This window comes from Chenopodium quinoa, unplaced genomic scaffold, assembly GCF_001683475.1.
Source record: "Chenopodium quinoa cultivar QQ74 unplaced genomic scaffold, ASM168347v1, whole genome shotgun sequence".
NCBI lineage: Eukaryota > Viridiplantae > Streptophyta > Magnoliopsida > Caryophyllales > Amaranthaceae > Chenopodium > Chenopodium quinoa.
This window is the reverse complement of record NW_018742393.1, coordinates 148,734-176,032: the sequence shown is the minus strand read 5'-3', so window position 1 is coordinate 176,032 and position 27,299 is coordinate 148,734. Positions and strand designations below refer to the sequence as shown.

The window sequence follows — 27,299 nt, the reverse complement described above, 5'->3', positions numbered from 1 at the left end:
TGTCAGTTGTCACCGCATAGCTTGACACCATCATATATTGTCACCACCAGTCCACCATACTAATTAGTGCGGGCATGTGCACACACATACATAAAACCTTGTTCGTCATTGGGTACCTTACCTTTAATCTTTAAAAACTAGTAAATGACGAGTAACTAGAAAAATTGATGTACTAGTAACAAACATATGACGCATAAAACAAATCAAAAGAGGTTCCAACAACCATTAACAATCGACATCTACTTAATCCCATCTGCAAGACGGTACATACACTCTATGCCATATGACATGGCCTTTTTATTGATGCTAAGAAGTAACACAACAACTATATGTAAATTAAAACGACACAATAATCGACAAAAATTATACGATATGATGAATTGATGCATAAATGTTGGACGATATAATCATCAACCCCTGCAAAGATAAGCATCAATATCTTTAGCCATGGCAAGCATAAAATCGACGTACACGGTTGCTTCAGGAGCATCTTTATTCATCTTCTCGTACACAAAGCTCCACTTGATAATGCAACCCTTATTTTCACCCTTTGGAATTGCTTGCATCGTCGAGTAAAAGGTTTTGTAGTAGTTCTCCATGATATAACCTTCATGATAACTATGTGTCACTGACTTGTTTTGTTCATCTATCTCGTCTACCCTTGTCTTGATGGATGCACATTCACCAATATTATCTGTAACGACAAATGCTTAATTAAGACTATAATTTAGAATACGCGTCTTACATATATATAATTGGCTAGGTACATCTTATACAAAAAAAATCATCCAACGAACTTATTTTACTTGTCCCATTTTTGAATCAGACAAGAAAAATGAACGGATGGAGTAAATAGATGTGGATCGAAGTGTAAGATGTGTCCGGTGTACTTACTGATAAGATAATCTCCGGTCAAGACAGCACCAGTCTTATGCCACTCCCCATGATTCAGCACAGTTTTTTGAACTTTACTAGGGCACATATTTTGCACCAAGTATATTTTATGAGCCCAAACATCAAAGAACTTTTCAGCTTGACATTTGAGCTCAATTTGCCCTCCTACCCTGTGAAGCTGAGCCATTAATGTCTCCTTAAACAGTAATAAGCAAGCAAATTTATGTTGTTTCGAGCTCGATCGAGTGTATGTAGTAGATGTTTAACAAGAAAGTAACAGGATGCTTTATATAGAAGTGTTGGTGGCTCAATCACTCAAGTTTTATTGCACAATAATATGCATAACTATTGTAAACCACTCCTTTTAATTTGTTGATTATTCCCCATTATTGATTAAAACAATCGCAAAATTCCTTGTTAGGGCATCTTACATGGTCCACTTTCTGACTTTCATAGATTAAGCCTTGTTTAGCAAGACCATATCTTATTTATTAAACACTCCGTACATATTATGTAGTGATTAAGGAATAGATGTACCCCATATTTATTTCATGTTTGTAGCTTAATTATTATTATTAGGTACTTAAATAATTAGGTAGTGATCAAGAGGTGTTGTATTGTAAAATAGAGTTTTGAGTACGAATGCAAAAATGAGGATCAAACTATTTCAATGTTCCGCTTTAATCAAGATCTAATTATTCTAGATACTTGTAAATTGTTGAACATACAAGTATACATGCAGCAAATCCAGCTACAATTATTTAAATTAAAGTAACTTACTAAAAGTTGATTCCATATATCACTACATGATATTATGATATTCGAATGCAAATTTAATAGGATATGCTGATTTGGTCTTAATTGATTAGCTTAAATTAACTATTTATTGTGATTATTCTAAAAGTAGACCATCTTCAATGACCTAATTCATACTTTGGAATTTCAACTTTTAAAGCAACAATAATGGGGAATATCAAAGTTATCAAAGGAATGGTTCATAGTAATTCTTAGCAATTATAGATAGTGCAACTTGGTTTTAATGTAACACTACTGAGTCTATTTAAGTCATTAGCTTCTTGGCCAGTTTCGAGTACACGAACAAGCTCGAAACATCAGAGTCTTTCGTAGCTTATTCCAGTACTTATTGAAGAGAGAAAAATGGCTCAGCTGCACAGAAATGAAGGGCAAATAGAGCTCAATTGTGAAGCTGAAAAATTCTTTGATATTTGGGCTCATAAAATGTACCTAATTTCTAATATGAGCCCTAATAAAATTCAGAAATCTGTGTTGAATGAAGGGGAGTGGGATAAGGTTGGTGCTGTCATCACTGGGAGTTATGTTATCAGTAAGTATGCCTTTGTCTTTCACAAATGAAGTCACTCTTTTCAATAATAACAATAAAAATTCTATTTACTATTTAAATTTTAACATTTAAAGATTTAACTTATTTAGCGCGGTTTAATTTTATTCTTGTATTGTATTACTTTATTACGTGTGATTTTACTAAAATTGTTTTAGTATTTGCATTGTTTTTGAAATACATATAATTTTTAAGCTCGCACAACTATTTGATATTCGTTGTATGTCACTCAAATTAAATGTACTCCACATATGTTTTTAGATTGTGTAAAAGTATAGATAGGTGCTAGCTTATATGAGCATCAGAGCATATACATCTATAATTGTGAGTATTTTGCTACAAACTACTAATCAAATTTTTATTGGTGACGACTGGCTTAGCTATCTTATAATAAGTGATTTATTGTTTTCAAATTTCATAAGGGTTAAGTACCCTTTCTCAAAAAATTACCAAGAGGAAAAAATGGAATAAATTTGAGCTTTTATATAACAACTAAAATTACATGTGGTTTGGTGTACGTACTAATCCCTAACTTTATAAAGTCCAAATTTGGTATTAATGCAGATGAAACCGGTGAACGAGCAACCCTGAAGGCAAGAATAGACGAGATAGACGAAAAGAACAGGACAGTGAAATACAGTTATCATGATGGGTTCATCATGGAGAAATACTACAAGAGCTTCACCGCCACGATGCAAGCAACTCCAAAGAGTGGTAATAAGGGTTGCATAATCACGTGGTGCTTCGAATATGAGAAGATGAATGATGATGCACCTAATGCTAATATGTACCTTGACTTCATGCTTTCCATGGCAAATGATATGGATGCTCATCTATGTATGTAGGCCTTGATCATATCAATTTCGCAACATGCCATGCATTATAGTCATGCCATCTTATGAATAAACTAGGTTAAACCCTGCAATGCACGCATGTTGAATAATTATAATAAAATTAAATTCGCTTTTAGTAGTGTGTAATTGATGTGATACTATGTATGATAGAATTTCATTGATGATAGAGTCATATGTCAGCTCGCATTAGTCATATGTACCGAATATCATTGATGATTACTGTAACAGTATTTCATGTATTTTGATTATTGCAACGTTTATGTATGAAGCATTGGCCTACTACAATTAAAAAGTTTACTTAAATATGAGTTTGAGACGCTATATGTTGCTATGTTCGATGAAAAGATATGATATTATTACTTTGTGTTATTACTTACTTCGAATTTAATTATATCATACATAGTTTAAGAAATTTTGATAAAAAAAAGTGTGCAAGATATTTTAAGATATATATAGTGTATATAAGTGACTGAGTGTAAGATCAGATGATTAACATTGCATGCATTTTGTATGTATTTCTTTAAATTTATACAACAACAAAGATACACGCATCATCGAGGTATATTGCACATAAACCTTATTAAATTCACAAGTTACGTTACATTGCATTAAACCTCAACAATATTGATGTAACAAAAGAGCTAATAATACTTAATTAGATCGATTTTATAGATCGGTAGGAAAACATTTATTTAAGCACAGTATAAGCATATCATCAATGGTTTTTAAGATCAGCATAAATAGCATCGAATACTTTTGCGACGTCAAGTTAGCCTAGATCGATCGAGTGTAAGATGTATAAATAGCTATACCGAGGATAACTTTACAATAATTTCAGAAAAAATTAGCTCAAATACTAAAAATAGTGATATTTAGTTTAGTAAAAATAAGGTGAACAGAAACGTAGTGATAGTATAGGATCGAGTTAGCCATAGTCGTTGACCGACTGTAAGATGTAATACTTACCAAAAAGATAAGTCCAATCTATGACAACGCCAACCTTATCCCACTCCCCTTCAATTCAACCAGCTCAACTTTAGGAACTTTGTTAGGGCATAGTTTGGAAATAAACTAAGGAGTGGTTTGCAAGCCCAAACCTCAAAAAACTTGTCCGCATCAATCTTAATTAAGCTCAATTTGGCTTCCGACCCTTCGAAGCTCAACCATTTTTTTCCTTTCTTGAAGACTACTCTACTGTTTGTCAGCAATAGCTCAAGGTTGAGGGTGTGAAGCCGACTGATCTGAGGTGCGTACGTAGGTAAGCAACTAAGCCTGCGATAGCCCAAAGATGAGAGTCCCCTGCTAGGAGCTGAATTCTAGCTACTGGAACAGATTACCAAGGATAAGAATAAGGCAAGAACAGCAAGATATTCCCTATATAACGGGGTATTTGTATTGAAAAGCTATTAACCAAACAATACAATGGATATTTGTAAAGCTAGCTATTAACCAGCTAAACAATGGTAGTTTCCTTCAATTCGAGAAGAAGGATGATACATCTCCCAAGACAAGCCTAAGCTCATCAACACAATTTTCTGCATACCCATTGTTGTGGAGGGAGCCCCAGTTCCTCATTACGAGAAACACTTTTGTTTTTCATAATGACATTTTGGAAAATAATGTGATGTTTTTCACTGGTGACGACCGTGTATGTATTATGAGTGGGAGTCCCAGATCTTGACAAATACCCAATAAGAAACAAAACATGTTTCTCACAATGAGAAACAGAGAATTACCCATTGTTGTGCTCATGCACACATACTTATACTACTCTGATCTTCTACATTCTTCCCCCACCCCCCCCCCCCAACAGAATTTTATTCTCTTAAGTAAAAGACTAACAAACCCCTTATAACCCCCCACCCCCCCAAAAAAAAAAAAAACAGAATTTACTGTAAAAGAAAACTAATTAACCAAAACAGAAATTGTAAATTAACAAAATAGTTGCCACGATTTAGAGGTCCAGGCCCATTCCTTGCATCCCCCTCTTTAATAAAACATGGTTAACTCTTTATGAACCACTCCTTTAACTTAAAGATTCTTCCTTATCTCTTTGGAATTGAAGGGAAGAAAAATTCTGAATCATCAAGAAGGGCATCAATGGCATAGTATTGAAGTAGGACCAAAATTATCCAACTAATGGACCATTTTTTTTGTGGATGTCGTAATAAAAATTTGGAATCATATCTGATGTATGTAACTTTATAACGCAATTAATAATTTGGAGGCTAAAATCTAGTAATCTAGTTTATAAAGCTAAAAGCCTAAACTCAACTATACGCTCAAGTCTAACTTGTGTGTGCATTATCATCAATACATATATATATTATGGTCCAACTAGATTCCAACTAATTTTGGTTAAGTAAAATATTCACGATTATACATCATATTCCGTTTGTATTACTTGTCTTTTGCATCTCTCTTTACGCATAACAAAAAAAGACCATTAATTGGAGTACATTTTTGGTACAAAATATTTCCCACTAGCTAGGTACCAATGACCAATTGAATTAAGCTAAGTCAACTAATTCCTCTATTTAAAAATAACTCCACCAGCTCATGCACCATACAACTAATTGTACTTTGCTAGATATAACCGTAGCAATATGTGGTATACATGATGAGCAAACTGACTTATATGGATTTTGCTCATTTGAATTAAAATGAATAAAGCCAGTTTTGAGAATTTTGCTCATTTCTATGTAAATTAAATGAGTAAAACATATATAATGCTTGTTGAAAAGTTAGGTACTTTGTTTGAAATTTTGAACTTGTTTGTGAGGGAATGAACAAAATTTCAGTTATAAACGGAAAATATTTACTATTATATAAAAATGACTTAATTTGAATTGTTATTAAGTTAATTGTTTAAAATAAAGTAATTATTATAGGAAATTTATAGGAGGTGGAGGAGGAGGGAAAAAGTGAAGGTGAGGGATGAAGTAGATGACTTCGCATTTTGATTAGAGGGAGTTTGGGTTCATAGTCATTATAATTTGTAGCTATTTGGTTCACTAAGATGGAATGGATTGGTATGAATTCTCATACTTGGGTGGTATGGATTCTATATTCCATACCAATCTAAAAATGTTTGGTTTAATCATGGAATGGATTCTCATAATTGAGTGATAGTATGGATTATGAATCTTTAGGGTGGAGGTGGGTATGAGATTTCAATGGAATGGGATGGAGTTAGAATTCCCCAGGTATGAGATTCCATACTTAAATAGCCTAACCAAACAAATAAAGCCATGAAATAGATTTAATCCATTCCAACCCATTCCAAGAAGTTCAACCAAACAACTCCTTAAAATTCAAACTAGGTTTATTATTATTAGTTTGATTTAAAATAAAAAAATGAAGTGTAACGTTATAATTTTCCCAATAAATTTGACTTATCTTGCTATTCTAAATTAGGTTACTATTTTTTTTTGTTTGATTTAGTTTGTTTAAAAGTAAAATCTTATTATTAAAGCTAACCATTATATGAAGGGAAATTCTCAACGGTGACCCCTAATTTTTGTTACGCACTAACAGTAATTCCCTTTTTTTTGGATTATACAAAATGACCCTTGTTAAAAATTTCATCCCACCTATAACCATATTTCATTAAATATTAACTATGGTTATATTTATATTTTTCTTAAAAAAAAGAAAAATTAAATAATTTAATCCTAACCCCCAATCCCCCATTGATTCCGGCCAACCTCTCCTCCTTCCTTACCACCCTCTTCCCACCCGCCACCACCAACATTATCATCCCCCACTCCTCAGTCCTCACCGCAACCAAAGCCACCGCACCACCAAGTAATAGCATCAACCTTAATTAATCATAGCACCTTCACACCCACAACCCACCTGCTGCACTCGCCCAGAACCACCACCGTTCCGGCCAGCCCACTCCCCAACCACCTCCTTGTCGCCCTCCCCCAAATACCTCCTTGCTTCCCACAACCACCACCGTAACCCGTCCCGACACACGCAAAATCACTACAAAACCACTCCAAAACCCAAAAATTGGCGATGGGGTGGGGTTTTCCTAGTTTCGAGCAAGGTTTTGGGGGAGGTTTCTAGGTTCGAGGGCCGGGTTCATTTCAACAGAGATGGTGGGTGGGGGTTTCTAGGTTCGAGGGTTGGACCACCAAACAATCGATCTCTCGATCTTTCTGTTTCTTCTCTCCCCACTCCTCCACGCACCTTCTCTCAATCTCTTTATCTTCTTCGATCTCCGCTCAGAAATCTAGGCAGAGGAAATTAAAGGATGGAGGGATGGTGGCTCCGGTGAGGGTGGGAGGTGTCGGCGTTTCAGATGAGGGGGTTTGGTGGCTTCGGTGAGGGTGGAGGTGGTGCTTGTTTGATCTAGTGGGTCGGTGGGGATGAGGGTGGAAGTGGTGGCTGGGTTGGTGGTTTTTATTTTTAGTTTTTAATTTTTTTCCCCCAACTTAACCATAGTTAGGTTTTTATAAATAAATAACACTCATTAATGTCATATGTGAGATAAATTTCTTAATTAGGGTCATTTTATATAATCCAAAAAAAAGGGGTTATCGTTGGTGCGTAGCAGAAGTTGGGGGTCGTCGTTGAGAATTTCCCTTTTATGAAATATTTAAATAAATTTGAGAAAAAAAAAGTGTGTACATTATAGTAAGAGCTAAATATATAATTTTTTTTTTTTTTGGAGACGATATAAAGTCTTATTATTAGACTATTAGTAAAGCATGCACATACAATAATGGATCATCAACATCATCATTCATCAAGTGCTGCAAAGATAAGCATCGATATCTTTTGCGATGTCGAATTCTAAACCGATGTGCTCATTTGGTTCAGGAGCATCTTCATTCAGCTTCTCAACTTCCAAGCTCAACTTCATAATGCAGCCCTCGCCCTTTGGAGTTACTTCCATCTTGCCCTTGAAGGTCTTGTAGTATTTTTCCCGGGCATGTCCGTCAATAACATCGAATATGTAAGTCCTGTTCTCGAAATCCAACTCCTCGGCTCTTGTCTTGCCGGAAATTAATGTTGGCTTACCGTTATCATCTACAATGACAAATCCAAAAAATATTTATGTTTAGATTTCTGCTAAGTAGATCCCTTCAAAATATTATCAAAAGGTCAATTTTTTTTGTAGTTATCATTAACATATGTTACACTTGCTCTTCATTTCAAGTTTAATATGGAGTACAACAGTTTGATTGACAAATTTATCGAAGCTCAACTCTAACTGTTACTATCCTTAATTATTTGTTGGTGATGTTAATTTTCTTGGTATTAGACCTTTCTTTTTTAGTACTATTATTGTATGAATTTCAGACAGAAAATTCAATTATTTTCAAATCACAATAGCAAGATGTTACAAATAAAATATTATGAAAAATAATCTTAACTATTAAATAACTCATATAAATGAACTCAAAAAACCATAAAAACAATCATATTAGATTAGTAAAAATCAGGTGAATAAAACATATCCATATAATGTAGGAGCAAGTGAGTGCATGTGTTAAGATGTAACTTCACTTACCTATGAGATAAGTCCAATTACATACAGCACCCACCTTATCCCACTCCCCCTCAACAAGCTCAGCTTTGGGAACTTTGTTAGGGGTTATTTTTGGAATAAGGTGTGCTTTTCTTGTATAAATATCAAAGAATTTGTCTGCGTGACATTTGAGCTCAATTTGGCCTTCAGCCCTTAGAAGTTGAGCCATGTCTTCAATTCGCGCGCCTCTATTGAATACCACTGTTATGTTAGCGAGCAAAATTTTGATTTCTTGAGGCCGAGTCGCCCTGTTGATGGAGGGTAGGGAGAGGCAAGGGTGCCGTCTTATATAAGATGAGAAAAGATAAAAAAAAATTTCTCTTACAATAGCAAGGTTTCTCATAGTGAGAAACAAAATTTGTTTCTCACATGACATTTTTGTAAATAAACCAACTTTATTCAACTTTATTCAACTGTGGAGCCATAATAATAAAAAAAAGTTGTTGATTTATTCACAAAAATGCCCCATGAGAAACAAATTTCGTTTCTCACTAGGAGAAACATACAGGGAATTTTCCAGGTTATATATTCCATCACTTTGAACCACTCCTTTAAATTTGTTGATTCATTCTCCATTATAATTATTTCTTTGAAAGGAGAAATTCTGAATTTTAAGAAGGGCATCAATAGTGTTTGCTTTTAGACCAAATAATATACATTGATTCACATATTGTATAGAATCTAAGCAGGACCAAAGAACAATTGGATCATAGTCAAGGATTTGGAATAATAATACGTGAGTAATGTTTTTTCCTTAAACAAATGATTTGGAGTAAACCCTAAATCCACTATCAGAAAAATAAAATCCCACCATTTAGTAACAATGATTGTAAATTACCTTATTCGTTATACCCTGCCTCAGAGGCTTGTTCTATTCTTGGCCTCGAAAGACCGAGGCAGCTGGTAGATGATTATGTCTACAGGAAGTTCACAAGAGATGGTTCATTTTCCACCAAGTCTGCGTACTGTATGTTGGCCTCACAACAATCGACTTATTCTTATGGTCCATTATACAATTTATGTCCATACAAACAAATTCCAAACCATTTTATTTATTCAATTGGCCTATTATTTTCATGAGTCCCAATTTTTACCCTACAACTCTATCCTATAAATACCCCATAAATCCCCGATTTTTCGCCACACAAAAAGGTTAGTTAATTTTTTTTTTCCTCTTTATTTTAATTCTTTTATTTTTCCTTTATTTTTTCTTTTCTTTTTTCTTTTTTTCTTTCCTTTTCCCCCCTCTTTCCTACGTGAGCTACTACTCACTTTGCTGCCACCCCTGCTCAGCTGCTGCTGCCACTTGTTCTCGCCTGAAACCGGCGCTGGCGTTCCCTAACCGTTGGCGATCAACCGCTGCCCGGCCTCCCACCGTGGCTGGTCTTCCTCTTCTTTTTTCACCCTTATTTCTATTTCTATTTGCATAATTATATAAGTATTGTTTTGGGTTTTTGATTTAATTGTTTGAAATTATTTTTAATTTATTAGTATGAAAAGCCATATTTTGGTTGTTTAAATTCATATTTTCAGATTTTATACATGTTTTTATTTTTCAGATTTTATGATTCTAAAACCTAGGGTTTTAGTATTTAAATTGAGATTTTAGGGTTCTAATAATTAATTAAATTGGGGTTTTGTTCTTATTGAATTTTCAATGATTAATTAAGCATAAAAACATGTTTTAAAGGAAGTTTTAAGGAGTTTTAATCAAATTTATATTGCTGGAAACTAGTTTGGGTATTAATTTTTTATTATTGGTTGTTTTCTAGGAGGTGATTATCCCTAGGAGACTTTTAATTGATTAAAAGTGGCACAAAAATTGTTTACACGAGGTACGTACATGTCTATTTCGTTGTAAGTAGTATCATGTTTAGGTACCAAAAAGAAAGAACTTAGTTTCATCTTTAGAGAACTCTTAGATGGAAATTGTTTGGTTAAACATTGAAGTAATTCATGTGCTTATGTTTATGAGACATGTTTTGGTGAATTGATTATGTTTGCATGGAATTATGGATGCAAGCATGTTGAATTATATTGGATTAGTTGTTTGTATATAATGTTGATACAAGCATATTTTTATTGGATTGGTTTATTAACCACATTTGGAATATTGAACGATTGGAATTGAATGGTTTAAATGGAATGAATTTATTAATTATTCCATGAGGTTATTATTATTATTATTTTATTTATTACTCAAGCATGACTTGGTAGTATGTTGAGTAAAGGTGGATTACGCCGAAATAGCTAGGTGGGTTGACTATGTTCAACAATTTTGATTATCTTGGAAGTTTAATGGAATTAAAGGTCAATTTGTGATGTGATCATCGTTGTCCTAAATAAGATTAAAAGTGAATTATATGTATGATTATTATGTATGGTTTACTTGAAAGAGTGATCGGCTATTAATTAAACTTGTAATCACGTAAAGTGAAACATGGATGAGCAATAAAACTCTGAAAATGGTGCACTTCTAGAGTATTGACAATTATGGGTTGGGGTACACGGTGGTAGCCCGTGGCTTTCCGAGGCTTGTGTGATCAACATGTCCTCTTTTCTTTTGGTATTTACATTTTTATTTTATAATGAAAGTTAGATGAGATCCTAGACTAACTTTATGAGAATGGAATCGCACCCATTCTTACATCGCGCTATGTATTTTTATTTTAAATGGTCATTTGGGACCAAAATGATATGGTGGATTGGACAACCTCGTCTATTGCTTACTCCAATTAATCTTAATTAAATTAAATATATAAAGTGTCAAGTATATTGAGTTGATTAAACTATTTTGGTGTGAAGTCTTGGTTAATGAAATTATGTTGAATGTTATTTACTTTAATTAGTTGAGCATCGGTTTCTTTTGCGAGGTTAAGCTTAAAATGGATGTGCAAATTTGGTTTAGGAGCATTTTTATTCAGCTTGTCATATTCCATGGTATACATAATACTTTATGATGCAGTTATCGCCCTTTTGAGATACTTCCATCTTGGCCTTGAGGGTCTTGTAGTAGTTTTGCCTGGCATGTCCATCAATAATATTGTATATGAACAATCTGTTCTCCAAATCTAACTCCTCAACTCTTGTCTTTCCGTACATTAATGTGGGTTCACCTTATCATATACATTTAGATATACAGTTGATCCCTTCAAAATTAATTACAGTATTATTCCATGATCTCCTGCAAAAAAATAAAATAAAATAAAATTCAGTATTATTCTTTAACGTCAATCTATATTAGTTATCATTATTCATTTTGGTTTAAGATATATTCCCCTCACTTCAAGTCAAATACCGTAATTTGGCTGATTCACAACTTTGACTGAATATCATATCACCAAGCTAATTATATATTAGTAAAATATAATATTTTTGCAATGTTAAATTTTCTTACTATAAAATAATTATTCTTTCTCTATTAGTAATATTGTAAAAATTTAAGATGACATATCAACTGTATTAAAATCACTATAACAAGATATTAACATATATTAAGAAAAAATTTCAGCATTGATCTAAACAATTTTGTTCCCTTTACCATATAATACCCTTAACTATTGATTAACTCAGAAAATATAAAATAAAATAATAGATAAGTAAAAATCAGGTGATTGAATCATAACCATAGTCTAAGACCAAGTTCGTGTAAGATGTAATACTTACGCATGAGATAAGTCCAATTACAAATGGCACCAACCTTATTCCACTCCCCCTCAACAAGCTCAACGTTAGCAACTTTGTGAGGGCTTATTTTGGGAATAAGGTGTGCTTTGCTAGACCAAATGTCAAAGAATTTGTCTGCATGACATTTGAGCACAGGTTGGCCTTCAACCCTTTGAAGCTGAGCCATTTCTTTCCCTCTCGAACACTAATATTAGTGATCAAATTATAGATTTTCTCAATCGAGGTTAAGCCGATTGATCTATGGAGGGTAAAGAAGTGCAAGGGTCTTATATAAGATGAGAAAGTATACCATAAGAGTTTTTCTCATTAGAAAAGGATAATATACTTATTCCAGATTTCCATCACTTTGAACCACTCCTTTAAAGTTAATTCATTCACGATTCATTCTCCATTATTTCCGTATATAAAAGGAAGTATTTGAATTATTGAGAAGAGCATCAATAATGTTTCCTTTTAGACTATTGAATATTTGAACATAATATACACTCATGCTGTGATGCACATAAAATGTAAGCAGTACCAAAGACCAACTAGATCAAGTTGTAGATGTTAGAATAAACTTTGGAATTATTTGATGTATGTAATTTTACATGATTTATTTTTATTTTTTAATAGAAACGGATGGAGGCAACGATTTACATTGTATTATGGAACAACTATTTTTTTTTTTTTTACAAGAACTAAGCCTTAATTCATGTCTAACTCAGGCTATAATGTTGTCAATATTACATTATTCAATATTTGTTTACCCTAATAGATAGAGTTGAATTTTCTTTAATTGTTGAGTGCAATAATTAATATTCCCTTTGTTTCAAAATTATTAACATTGCACACTTTTACCTTTTTTTATTCATATATTAACATTGATTATATTTGAGTAATGCATTAAAATGATTATTACCATGTAAAAATGCCTTTAAAAGATATTGATGTGACGTTTAATAATATTAACTTTTAAAATAATTTTTATTAATGTTTTATAGCCAAGTTAATTTAATACTCAAACTCGTATATTGGTATATGTGTCAAGTTTGACTATATAAGTCAATTGTTATGATATAGAGGATGTAAGAGATCAGAAAATTTTAGCGCAAAATGCTTGAGTCACTCGAGTTTTGTACGAAGTTTGTTTTTTTTTTTTTTCCTAAACCCTGAATAAAATTTTAGGGACACGTCCAAATTAAAAACTATTTTTTGACTACATAAATTTTTGAATGAATATTGTATGATAATTAACATTCATACATGCATATGTAAGTTAGATCAGGTCAAAACATAAGGGTATGTTCTGTTCACCTTATTTTCACTTATTTTATGTGTAATAAGTTCGAATAAGTTTAGTATAATTTAGATCAATAAGTTCAATTTAGGAAAAATAACATCTGATAAGGGTGACCTAAGTTTTTATTACAACTAAATAAGTTTTTTTTAATAAGGTCTAATAAGTTCAGATAAGTTCAGGTAAGTTCAGTTAAATTCAGATAATTTCAGTTAAATTAAGATAAGTTTAGATAAGTGAAAATCAGATTTTAATACACCTAAGTTAAATTTGAACTTATAAACGGATCTTGTTTTAAATCAATTTCATGATTTTTTTTAACGGTTAGTTGCATTGAATATATATTTTTCTAATTATTGCTTTTTTCTGGTGAACATTTTTCTAATTATTGTGTGTATAAGTTCTTTACCATGATAACTTAAATTACATGTTATGAAAATATAATTGTGCACATTCATCATGTTTATTATGTAAATGGATGTCATGGCTCCCTAATTGGGTAGAGCCTCTAATCATTTTTGCTACACTTTCACATTATTTATATGGATGTTTATTATATAGACAAGTGTTTTTAATTTTTTGCATTACTATTGTAAACCCTTCTAGTATTTTGTTTACCAATTGGTGCGCGATAATGTAAAAATTGCATGCGTACTGATTCAATTGGGGAATTTAGCCAATAATATGTACTGTAATTCAAAATAGCTTCATTAATTTATAAAACAACGAAGATGCATCAATGCATGATATACATTGCACGCATAAACCTTAGAATTAAAATTTAAGTTACGTTACATTTCAATAATGAAATACGTAGTACAAAATTTATAAAGTAGCAATGTTACGTAAAGTAATGGTTAAGATAAGTTGATACACACTTAACAATAGCCAAATATAGCATGGCTTGCCCATTTATTATTTATAGTAAGGCAGCACCATGAATAAGCGTGAAAGCATGCGCCATGGCTTATCTTCATCATCAAGCGCCGCAAAGATGAACATCGATATCTTTTGCAAGCTCGAGTGATAAAGCGACGTGCATATTTGGTTCAGGAGCATCCTCGTTCATCTTCTCATACTCAATGCTCCACTTCATATTGCACCCCTCGCCGTTTGGAATGACTTCCATCTTGGCCTTGAAGGTCTTGTAGTAATTTTGCATGACATATCCGTCAAGGATATTGTAGGTCAACGACCTGTTCTTGAAATCCAGCTCTTCAACTCTTGTCTTGGCGGAAATTAATGAAGTTTCACCGTTATCATCTGCAGTGGCAAATCCAGATCGAAATTATTTGTAGCACTTATTATAAAGCTTTATACGTAGTATATATATCAAATGTTTAGAGATGTTGATATATAATTATATATATTGGTATATCACATGCACTTCTTACTTTATTAAGATTATGTTAGATCGAATAATAAAATATATATAAACGAGTTATCAAATAAAAGTCAAATGAATAAAATACGTACAACTAGTATAGGACCAATCAATTAAGTCAAATCTACTCTACACTAAACATCAAAGAAATTGTCAGCATGACACAAGAGCCCAACTTGGCCTGTAACAATTCGAAGCTGAGCCATTTCTTCCCTTAGAACACTACTAAAATACTGTTAGTGATTGAACAAATTTCTAATATCTCAAGGTCGAGTTGATCGATCGATGGAAGGTAAGGAAGAGCAAAGGTGTCTTATATAATAGAAAAAAGCTAAGAGGTCGGTAAATATTCCGTCACTTTGAACCACTCCTTTTGATCAATTTGTAAATTCATTTTCCATCATTTCTTCGAAAGAGAAATTCTGCATTATCAAGAAGATGTATGTCTGCTCTTAGACACTACATTGGCTATATACGTTGATGCACATATGTAATATATAAGCAGGACCAAAGACCAACTTGATCATATTGTAGGTGTTGGAATAAATACTTTGAATTATTTGATACGGAGTATATGTTATTTAAAAATATAGAAATGAAAGATTTGGAGGCAAAAATCTACATTAATGTATAAGGGAATAATTTTATTTTATAAAGAAGTATGTTAAATCATACTCCCTCCGTCCCTCTTTTATTACCCTATTTAACTAATAAAGCTCTCACTTAAATGGGCCCATGGTGCAAAAACAAGGGGATTGATACAGTACATCCAAGACTCCAAGTGCTTGGGATCAGGCTATAAATTCATCAGTACGACTCCCTGCATCAGATATTTGTTTGCCCTAGTAGAAAGGCATCAATAGTGTATGATGCATTGTTATTTGAGATTTTATTTTATTTTATTTTATTATTATTAACTTTTTTTTTTTTTTTTTTTTTTTTTTTATGATTTGGAGGTGAAGGTCTACATTTTGAGATAAGCTAAACCCTAAATCCAAGTCTTAGTTATGCTATAATGCTAATAATATTGCTCCCTTCAGCTAATGATATACTTCCTTTGTTTTTTTCTTTTTATTTATTTTTTATTTTTTAATTACACCATTTTTCTTTTTAGGAAGTTGCATATTAATTTCACCCGGTAACGGAGCCAAAATTTTATAAATTAACGTTGGTAGGGCACCACCAACTAATATTAATCAAAATAATATAATTCAATATAATCACATTAAATGTTAAAAAAAAAATAGAATAGCCAATTAACATAGACTACCATTACGAAAGAAATATCATTATATAAAATAATTATTATCAAACATAGAGCAAAATATGAACCACCGTTACTATTAAAATAAACAAAAGTGAGCACAACATTGACAAGTAATAACATTTCAGTATATGAGGGAAAATCTACATTATCATTACGGAGTATCAATTTATATTGTTACAATCAAGGAAGCTCACTCATTACTAGCTAGCTTAGCATGATTAAAGATTACATAGAATTAGTAATTAAAAGGGAAAAATGGACAATCTAATGTAAAACAAAAGGCATAGATAATTTTAATCACAATACTTATCCAGACATGCATCTAAAGTACTTTGTATTAACTTGCTAGGATTAAAAATACTAGACCCGCTAGCAAATTACAGTGGTTAATTGTGTGCAAATCTCGTTAGATAAAAAAAAAATACTTTCTCCGTTAACGGTTATCTGCAACATATACTATAAACAGGTGCTACCTATTATGTGCAACAAAATTATATCTTTTCTTTTTTAGTAGGTTTTTATATGACAAAAGTACCATTTTACCTTTGTTAAAAACTGATTTCATACTAACATATTTTGTTATTCTAACTAAACATCCCCATTACCAACACCCCTAACTTAATGATTCCCACCAAAGTTCAACACATCAGATCATCATTCAACCTTTCACACACTCTCTCTCTCTCTTCTCTTCTCTGAATCTGGGTCATCTCATTCAATTCGTCCCTCAACCACCTCCATTAATGAGGCCATTCTTTGATTTAAATCTGGAAAACGTTCCAGATGACAACCTCTTCACACTCTCTCTCTCATCTACTCTGACGATCTGGTTCCCCTCCCTCTCTCGCTTCGCCGAAACCCTAATTTATGTAGATCTGGTTTACCCCCCTTCAACTTTTACAAAAAACCCAGAAAATGAGTCCCCCAACCGAGAAGAACCCAGATGACGATGTCATTGCGACCTACAAATGTCAGCGTCGTACTGGGAAGATGAGGTTGATTGGAACCCGTAGGGAAACTTACCTGGATATGCGACGCATGTATGGTGTGGGTGCGAAGCTTGCGCCGTACTACTCCGATGAGGAAGGTGAGGGGTCAAAGGTTGCAGATCTGGGCAACAACAGCGAGGATTCGAAGAAAAAGGGTCCTGATGTTGATGGTGTGGAAAGCAAGGTTGCTGAATCCCCTAATCCAGCCCCTACGCCGGAAAAATTTGCTGAGGAGTCTGTAGATCTGGGTAGATCTGGTTGTTCTGGCAAGATAAGGGCTAGATCTGGGTCCCCTGTTGACGATGCTATTGATGGTGGTCTGAATGACCACCGTTTCAACTAATTTCGCAGTGTAACTCATTTCTGACTCTGAGCTTTTTGGATTATTTGCGTTTATTTACTGTGATTCTGTTATTGCTTGCTGGTTGAGAAATTTTTGGATTACTTGATTGCTGGCGTTCAATTTGTTTGGTGTTTGTGATAATATCTGCCAGATCTTGATATATTCTTACTGTTGGCTATGTGTTTGCTTGTGTTTGGGAATTATGTCCCTAATTGTACTGTTTGTTGGTTCTGCTTGTACTGTTGGTTGTGCTTGTTCCTGTGTAGTATGAGGTTGTTCATAATAGTCAGTAATGGCTTTGGGGTTTGTGATCTGATGAATGATGATGGAGTTGTAGCCTACTGTGAATGGTGCTAAGTCCCCTCTGTGTACTTCAGTCCCCTAATGTTGGAGTCCCCTCTGTTTAATTCAGCCCCTACTGTTGGAGTCCACTCTGTTTAATTCATCCCCTACTGTTGGAGACCCCTCTGTTTTAATAACTTGAATGTTGTTGGAGTCCCTTGTAATTAACAGAACATTGTTGCCTACATGTGTGTGCCTACCTCATCTAGGAGTCCTTAATTGTAGTGTTTGTTGGTGGAAGAAATCCAAGTGATGAAGGGACTCAGTTGACAGAAAAATTTCATAAGATGGAATTGCTCCAACTTCTTCAACTGTAAGTTGTTGTTGAGGGAACCACTTATGTAATTTATGTGAGAAAGCACAACACCCTCTAATGGATTTAATGTTCTGTTTGTGTGTCTGTGTGACACATAAAAACATAATCTAATAACTTGTGCATAAATTTTTTCAAAGGCTTGTACATGTTCAAAATAACCTAGTCAAGACTGCCCTACAGTTTTAACCTTAACGTGTTAACAAAATACACCTAACCAATCAAAACACAAAAGACTACCTACTAAGATTCCATTTGCTTCCTTGCTGTTGCTTAATTGGTTATGTGTGGCAATCTCACTATCACCTTGCTCATGTGTCTGACTTGTGTTCAATCTGCATCAACTTGCATCCCTTCTTCACCTTCAATCTTTTCACCTATTGGTATGAGTATAGTGTTGAGGTAGTCAACAACTTGTTGAACCACACCCCTGTTCACATGTAGTTGTTCTGGCAGCAACCCCAGTCTTTCCAGCCTTTTCTTCCCTTTGTGAGGTAGGGCAAAGTTATTCCCCCCTTGGTGTTTTAATATTTCTTCCATGCAGCATTGTAGTGTTATCCAGCAGTGCTTGTTCAACACTGGATCAAACAAATCATAAGCCTCTTTCACTTTAACTATGAGTTCCCCCAAGTCCTTAGGGAATGACTGGTATTGTAGGCTGTATCACATTGAATAGGCCAAGATCTAGGACATTTAAGTCTAGTAACTGTGCTGGCTGATAAATGAACTGTATTTGGAAACCATCTGACTGACATACAACAATGAATTCCTCATCTTTGGGAACTTGATGAGGTCTAGCATTATCCCACTGAATCCTTATGTCCTTAGACAGATGGGGTGTCCATTACTTTTTATGCCTGGAATGACATTGGTCAGCAGCATTGCCCTGATTGCCTCCCTGTTTACATTCTGTGTTGCCTTAATTTTCACAGCTCCAGCATCTCTGTTTTTGCTTTTTTTCTTTGCAATGCTCTCATAAACAAATGGAAATATTCCATACTTTCCATCATGTACCACTACTCCATGAGTGTCAAAAATTGGCTTGCCAATTACTGCCATGAACATGCCTTTGACCTTGAATCGCTTTGACTGTTGGCACCTATATGGATTTGGTTCATTTGGCAGTAGATAGATACTCCTTGTTTCTAGGTTCAAGTAGAACCACTTTTCATCTATGTGTATGACTTGCTGCATATCCTCAAACTTGGGGGAACCATTCTGTTCAAAAGGAAGCAAGTGACTTAAAACCCATCTTATTCTTGCTATCTTGTGATTTGATGTCAGTGCTGGGTGGTTTGTGCTTGTATGTGTTCTGAGCCTCCTTTTTTTCTTTAATTTGTGAATGGTGACATGTGAGATTTTTAGAGCAGCTTCATAGCTTTTCTCAGTTGTTCTCTTGTACAAAGGGGCTGATTGCAGAAATTCATCTGTGTACTCTGTTGGTTTGGGACCAGTTTTGCCAATCTTCTTGCTTCTGACATCTATCACATTCCCCACTGCCATTTGGCACTTAATGTCCTTGAATAACCTCTGAATTGTTGACCTGTGTACATTGAACTTGACTGCTTGCTGTGTTAAAAAACCCCTAGGCACTTCCCCATTTTCCAGCTTGAGTAGAAAAATGTCAACAATTTCTTTCTGGGAAATAGTCAGTTGTTTCCTGCTTGTGGGATATGTTGCTTCTTCATGTGATACATTGTTGTGAGTTCCTTCATTGCTTGAATCACTGTCTGCCATGTTGCCTTCATCATTTAGCATTTGATCAATGCTAAAAAAAGCATCATCTAAAATGTCTTCCATGGATGACAAACCAATGAAGTTGAGTTCCACAGATTTGAGGACTGGTAATGAAGTGGGAGGGCTGTTTTTTTTTTTTTTTTTACTGTGCTGAAGCTGAACCAGAAAATTGAAAAAAAACTGAAGATGCTGCTTCAAACCTAACAATAATTAGGTTTTAGGAACTTATTTGACTTCTGACTTTTGAGAAGAAACCTTGTTGTAATTTTTAATGTTTTGGTTTCTATGTGAACTTTGAATTATGTGAGGGCAGAGTACTTACATACCCTCCACTGAATGAAAAATTTCAGGTGGAGGGAAAAAAAATTAGGGGAAATTTGGTTTTGGCAGAAACCTGAAATTTGGTTTTGGCAGAAAGTTTGAATTTTTGGCAGGATTTTTTAGTGTCAAAAATTTCAGTGGGAGGGAAAAAATAGGGGGTGAAACCAGAAAGTTTTGAAAAAGGGTGAAAATTTAGGAGGGAAAGATTAAGGGCAGAAAAAAAGAATGAAAACTAAGGAGGGAAAAAAAGTCAGCTTCCCCCCTTTTCTGTTCATATTCACATGCTCTTTCCCTCCTTTTTAAAAGTTAATCACATGTCCCCATATACAATTATCCCCACCTAAACACCCATTAAATCTTTTGCATTGGCCTCCGTGAAAGGTACGGCTGTTGCACTTTACCATTAACGGAGGTAGTATATCAAACTTAAAAAAAATAAAAATTAATGCTTAAAAATAAATAAAAAAAATATAAAATAAAAAAAGCTTGGTAGTGGGTACGTGCCCTACCAGGTGCCGTCCCTCCGCCCCTGATTGCACCATTTCTATTTAGGGTATGCTTTTATAATGTTTATTTCATTTAATTAAAGGTATTAATCTCTTCGTTCTAGAAAGAAAGTTACGTTTGCTGATTTTACACGGTTAATAAGGAAGAAAGATAGTGGAAAAAATGATTAAATATCACATATGTCAAGTATTAAGTCACTATTTACCAATCGCAATTGAAATATTTTATACATACTCGGGTGTACAATGCACCTAACTAACACAAAATTAGTTTTTGCTCTTCATCATTTGATAATTAAATGAAAACAATCATCAAAATGAGAGCAAAATGCTCATGGGTGTATACACTAGTAGAGAAAATGAAATAGGCACCGCACAATGTACACCGGTTTTTGAAAACCGGTGCTAAAAAAATAGGCGGGATTGGGAAATAGAGTTTTTGCACCGGGTCGCACTAGTTCCAACCAAACCGGTGAGAAATTATCTTTTTCGCACCGGTTTGATTAAAAAAGAAAAATAAAGGGGGAGAAAGAGATATCGCACCGGTTCACCGGTGCTAATTCTTAGTTTTATAAAAAAAAATCGGGCTCTTTAATCTTATAAACCCTTAACTCATTTTCACCCGCCTCTATTTTGCTCTCCTTCTCTCTCATCTCTGCTCTCGTTCTTCTCTCTCATCTCTTTCATCTCTTCTCTGATATTTTTTCTTCTCTGATCTCTCGTTCTTCTTCCTCTTCTCAACAACCACCGACCTTAATCGAATTTTGAAACCAAGCACAACAACCATCGCCGCCTCCGTCAACCATAACAACCATCGCCGCCTCCGTCAACCACAATAACCATCGCCGCCTCCGTCAACCACAACAAATTTGATTGAATTTTCGATTAAAAATCAAAAATTTGAGATTAGGGTTTCTGGGTTCTTTAGCTTTGCGTTTCGGTTTCTGGGTTCTGGATTTTTTCTGCGTTTCTGGGTTTTTTCTTGGTTTTTGTGGGTTTTTTTTTGTAAAGGTTTTCCGTGTTCTTTAGCTTTGCGTTCCATTTTTTATGTTCTAGGTTTTTTCTCGATTTTTTTCTGGGTTTTTTTTGGGTTCTGGGTTTTCGGGTTTTTTCTCGGTTTTTTTTTGGTTATTTCCGGGATCTCTCATTCTTCTCTCTCATCTCCTCTTTAATATATCGTTACAATTTTGGAGGTAGTATTCCTTCAAAAAAAATAAAAATTCAAATGTAGCGACTCCTTGATTGAAGAAAGATTCAAGATTCAAAGATTTTGGTGTTTTGTTGTTCATTGTTGCGTTTTTTAATTTTTTTTTTCTTTTTTCTATATTTTATAATTTGTAAAATAAAAATTTATTTGATGAATATATATATATATATATATATATATATATATATATATATATATATATATATATATATATGATTAATGTATATTACGATTTTGGTGTTTTTTTTTTAGGGAAACAATTCTAGGTTTCTAGGTTCATTGTCTGATGAATTTTGAGTGGAAAATTTGCATTTTTTTTTTAATTTTTTGCATGTATAATGGGCACCAGTTAATCGCCGCCAATTGTAGTTAAAGCCAAAATACAAAAAACGCGGCACTTACTTTTAGCACCGGTTAACCGGTGCTAATTCTTAGTTTTCCCACCGGTTTTAAACCGGTGCGAAAAGTGTTTCTTTTTAGCATCCCTCAAATCCGGACCGTTTCAAAACCGGTGCGGTTTTACATTTTTCGCCTAGTGATATAACAATCTCTCAGTTGCAATCAATTGGTTTTAATTTCCAACCTTTTGCAATCGGAATATGCGTGGTTCTAATTTCCAACTTTTCTAGAACTGTCTGGGTATCAATTTATTGAAAAAATACTAATGTATGCATTTAAAAGAATATCTATGTTCAATATATTTAATTAATTAGTGAAACCCAAAAGGCATACTAATTAAACTTGAACAAAAAATTAGGGTATATGTAACTCTTAGGGCTAAGAACAACATTTAATATATATCCTAATTTGGTACTTGTATTACTTTAGGTGTGTATGATAAAATCACGCATGAATCAATGTAATTAATGCTATCCATTCTATTTTTATTTCAACTTTAGTTCCTTATACGTAGCCTATATTACATTTTCCTAAACATAAATTAGCCTAAAACTGTTAACAAATGTAATTATTAAAGCTTTAAAATGAAATAAACGATTAATTTAAGATACTAGAATTTGTATTTTCTTAACATCATGTAGTATATATAATTATGAAGTATAACTTTGGATACCCGAATTTAGTCCTCGACAGTTCCAAGCCCGGTTTCAAATTTTTTTGGAACCGATTCTTTTAACTAGTTCCAAGCCCGGCTTCAAAATTTCAGGAACCGATTCCAATTGTTTTTGGTGATCATCTGGTTCCCAAGAGTACAAAGTTCGCCTCAAGAGATGTATTGAGTACTTATAAGATAAGTCCAACTACAAAAAGCACCATCCCTATTTACATGAACATAAGAAGAACTCCATATTGTTAAGCCAATGTTAAACACTTACAATAAAGATTTAGAGTTTATTTATTTATAAAAGCCAATGTTATTTATTTATTTATCAGGCATATGTGCATGTGATATATATGTATAAACCTTATAATAACATACAGCCAACGATGGCAAGAAATTGTGCATGCATTATGTCAAGATAAATGGCATATATGCCTTTGATCAAGCATTGCAAAGAGAAGCACCGATATCTTTAGCAACGCCAAGAAGATAGTTGGCGTAAATATCAGGTTCTGGAACATTCTCGTTCATCTTCTCATACTCAAAGCTCCAAGTTACAGTACAACCCTCATCCTTTGGAGTTCATTGAATCTTGGATATTAATGTCTCTTTGTAGTACTTCTCCACAATTTTTCCACCAAGGTGGCTGTACCTTACACACCTGTTTTCGTCGTTAAGCTCTTCAATTTTTGTCTTCACGATTGCTCGTTCCCCGACTTCATCTGTGGATCAGAGGCATATTTAGAAATATTATGCATTACTAGCTATCTTGTTCGTAATAATATTTGATAGTATCATTTTCACAAACAAAAAAAATTCATGAATTCTAAAGGTATATATAGTGATAGAGTATATATATCGATCATGAGATTCAACCATAAGCTTAAGCTTTTGATTAATTGAGTTGGTCCTCTAACATGATTTAAGAGCCAGCGTGCGTGACACAAAGGGGGTTACGGGTTCAAATCTCATCCACCTTCACTTTTAAGTGAAATATTTCTCGCTGGGTATGAGGGGGCTCATGCCGCATCCACATTTCAAGTCCAAAGGGCTCTCCGCATGATAGAGTATATATCGATTCTAGGCTTCAACTATCAACTTAAACTTTTGGTTGAGTTGATTCTTTAACATTTAGCAATATATATGTAAACACATACAAACAAGAAGTATAGAGTACTCTATAATGATTTAATTCGATCTGATAATTTAAGAAATACTTTTAAGCAAATATTTGCTCAAATAATAAGTTTAACTTCACAAATCCTATATATTATTGCGGTAAGCTATGCAGCAGTAAGGCTATATTTAGCTCACCTTATTTAAGGACCCTATTATTTATTTCAAATCATATTAGGAAAATACGTTCATGTCATTCTTAATAGTTTCATATGCGACTTTATTGCTAAATATCTTTAATTTCGTAATGTAAAAGTTTTGAAAATTACATATGAAAAAAAATATACACTTTAATACCACGACCCCATTTGAAATATGTTATTCCTTATAAAGTACGTATACATATTAAATCAAAATTTGGACAAATCAGGCAATAACTACAATCAAATTAGATAAGAAAAAAAAAATAGTTCAGATCGATCAGATAAAAAAAAATGGTTTAGATCAAAACATCATAAAAATTAAGTTTAAAAATATTAGAAAAAATAAGTTTAGATCATATTATATTATATAATAAGTTAAAATCAAATCAGACAAGTATAAAAAAGGTGGATTAAACATAGCCTAATTGTAAGATGTACATTCTTACCAATGACATAATTCCATGTTATGACAGCACCAACTCTATCCCAACACTCCCCCTCATTCAGCTCAGCTTTTTGAATTTTGTTAGGGCACATTTTAGGTACAAGGAATGGTTTGTGAGCCCAAATTTCAAAAAACTTGTCTGCATCACATTTGAGCTCAGTTTGGTCTTCAACCCTTTGAAGTTGAGACATTTTTTTTTTCTCTCTAATTTCTGTCTCTTAATAAAAATAATCTTACTCTTGATATAATTATGTTTTTCTATTCTTTAACAGACATATAAAATATGTTATGTTCTGAGGTTTAAATAGAAGAGTTAAAGGCTCAAATTAAGAGATGTACTCTCTAGAATGTTGTACGTATCACTATAAATCACTCCTTTAACTTGTTTGATTCCCCTTTATTTCTTCAAAAAGAAGATCCTATATTATATGGTTAAGGGAATGGGCATAAAGTGAATATATGGGGTAATCAAATTTTTTTCTTACGTTTTTGTACAGCTGTTTACACTTTGAACCTTTATAAATTTGATGCAGATGGCCTGGCTTGGAATCTAATTAATACTATACCAATAATGGATATACAGTATAAGAAAAACATATTTCCTTTATTTTTTTACTTACAGCGAACACTTCTCATTCCAAGCTAATAACTACATAAACGAATATCAAATTAAATCATATTTTATTTGAGTGAATCTCCGGCAGCGTAATACGGCAAGTTGTTATTTTCGCTATTTTTTTAGTGTTTAGAGAGTCATAAAGACAGGGATGAGAATCGATCTCAGGATTTCCTGAAATCGGGAGGAAATCTCTAACTACTTAAGCTATCCCTCACTCTCTTTTGGCTATGATTTTTGTATATGAGAAAATTTTGAAGTTATAATGTGATAAGTAATCGCATAATATGAAATATTTGATTTTTTAAAAATATCATTACCGTAAGGAGTAAGATAAATAAAAAGTATAAAATACTTACTTTTAGTGTAGATGTAGCGGAGGCATAAATAATTACACAATACAGTTATAACTATAAGATATTATATTTTATTATTTTAAACCATTTAACATTAATGTAAAAATGGGAGATTAATGTTATGGTCTTCACTTTTCATTCCATAAATCACATGTATTCAAAACCTTGTAGTAACTATATTTAAAAATTTTAATTGAGAAACTGGCATGGGCATGGACATCGAACATTTGCATGAGAAGAGAGTGTTGGACATTGAACATTTGTCTCATTCTTTTGTTTTAAGTTTTTCAAATAACTAATAAAAAAATAACTCAACTTATTTACGAAAAGACTTCAATTTTCCATTAGACAAACCCCACATCTGTCGGAGGAACCCTATTTGCTCATTGCAATAACCCATATTACTCCTTTTTCTCAAAAAGAAAAAAAAAATCTCTATTACTCAATTACAAGTAGTTATCTTATACTACCTTCGTTTTTTTTTAGTTGACATCGTTTAACTTTTACGCTATTCACACACTATATTTTGACTCGCTTTTGTGATTTATAGATACGAAAAAATATAGTCATGTAGGATCTTGTTTGAATCGTCTCAATGTATATTTTATTAATATCCACTTTTTATAACTTTATTATGTTGATAATTAGAGATATTAAGCGTTAATATCCACTTTTTGAATTTTTCTTACTAAATTATGCAATAATATAATAATATTTTAAACCTATGAGGATAATATTTGAATAATATTTTCTATTCCAAATTCTCCAAAAAGGCGACTGTACGTTAATTTATTGTAAGACTGGTTAAAGTTATCTTAAAAATATTTAAGGTTACCATTTATACTTACAAAAGTTATTATTTTTCTAATAATAAATTTTATCTTATAAAAAACTTATAATGTATTAGGTTAATCATATTAGCCTTTATAGTATGTACATGAATATATAAGAAATTACACATTAAAATAACATTCAAACCAACGACAAATTAAAAGTTACCTTCTAAGGGGTTAAAGTTACTATAAAAATAGTTAAACTTACCTTTAAACTGACTGTTTTACAATAAAATTAACTTACACAAGACTTATTGTTTCTATTTATCAGATGGTGCCATAGGATTTTTTTAAAACTTTGTATGATTACATCAAACACACTACTAACAATTATAACAGGCCAGGGATAACACTCCTCTTCATGTGGATGCCAAATCAATTAGATAGTACAGTGCTGAGTTCCATTATGCTGACGAAGATGCATCAAGGCATTATATACATTGCACGCATAAACCTTAGAATTAAAATATAAGTTACGTAGCCAAATATAGCATAAGTTGCCCATTTATCTATGAACCATGCAATAAGCATTAAGCATACGCAATGGCGCGGCTTATCATCATCATCAAGCGCTGCAAAGATGAGCATCGATTTCTTTTGCAAGCTCGCGTGATAAAGCAACGTGCATTTTTGGTTCAGGAGCAT

At 33.2% G+C, this 27,299-nt stretch overlaps 5 protein-coding genes across 5 annotated transcripts; 1 reads left to right on the top strand and 4 right to left on the bottom strand.

Annotated features, from left to right (window-relative positions):
* Nucleotides 1-87: 87 nt before the first annotated feature.
* On the bottom strand, nucleotides 88-1,177 carry LOC110702114 (kirola-like). Its single transcript, XM_021879778.1, has 2 exons — nucleotides 895-1,177; nucleotides 88-694 (listed from the first exon to the last, which is right to left on the bottom strand). The coding sequence occupies exons 1-2, from the start codon at nucleotides 1,079-1,081 to the stop codon at nucleotides 411-413; spliced, it is 471 nt and encodes a 156-aa protein (XP_021735470.1). The 5' UTR covers nucleotides 1,082-1,177; the 3' UTR covers nucleotides 88-410.
* A 746-nt stretch (nucleotides 1,178-1,923) lies between these two features.
* On the top strand, nucleotides 1,924-3,429 carry LOC110702079 (MLP-like protein 34). Its single transcript, XM_021879732.1, has 2 exons — nucleotides 1,924-2,239; nucleotides 2,819-3,429. The coding sequence occupies exons 1-2, from the start codon at nucleotides 2,053-2,055 to the stop codon at nucleotides 3,097-3,099; spliced, it is 468 nt and encodes a 155-aa protein (XP_021735424.1). The 5' UTR covers nucleotides 1,924-2,052; the 3' UTR covers nucleotides 3,100-3,429.
* Nucleotides 3,430-7,753: 4,324 nt separating this feature from the next.
* LOC110702070 (MLP-like protein 28) lies at nucleotides 7,754-8,928 on the bottom strand. The gene is made up of 2 exons (XM_021879721.1): nucleotides 8,633-8,928; nucleotides 7,754-8,148 (listed from the first exon to the last, which is right to left on the bottom strand). The coding sequence occupies exons 1-2, from the start codon at nucleotides 8,817-8,819 to the stop codon at nucleotides 7,865-7,867; spliced, it is 471 nt and encodes a 156-aa protein (XP_021735413.1). The 5' UTR covers nucleotides 8,820-8,928; the 3' UTR covers nucleotides 7,754-7,864.
* Nucleotides 8,929-19,070: 10,142 nt separating this feature from the next.
* Nucleotides 19,071-20,054, bottom strand: LOC110701686. Its single transcript, XM_021879319.1, has one exon. The coding sequence runs from the start codon at nucleotides 20,052-20,054 to the stop codon at nucleotides 19,071-19,073; it is 984 nt and encodes a 327-aa protein (XP_021735011.1).
* A 3,418-nt stretch (nucleotides 20,055-23,472) lies between these two features.
* Nucleotides 23,473-25,102, bottom strand: LOC110702049 (MLP-like protein 31). Its single transcript, XM_021879695.1, has 2 exons — nucleotides 24,851-25,102; nucleotides 23,473-23,807 (listed from the first exon to the last, which is right to left on the bottom strand). Exons 1-2 carry the CDS (start codon nucleotides 25,038-25,040, stop codon nucleotides 23,668-23,670), a joined length of 330 nt encoding a protein of 109 aa, XP_021735387.1. The 5' UTR covers nucleotides 25,041-25,102; the 3' UTR covers nucleotides 23,473-23,667.
* Between the last annotated feature and the right edge of the window lie 2,197 nt (nucleotides 25,103-27,299).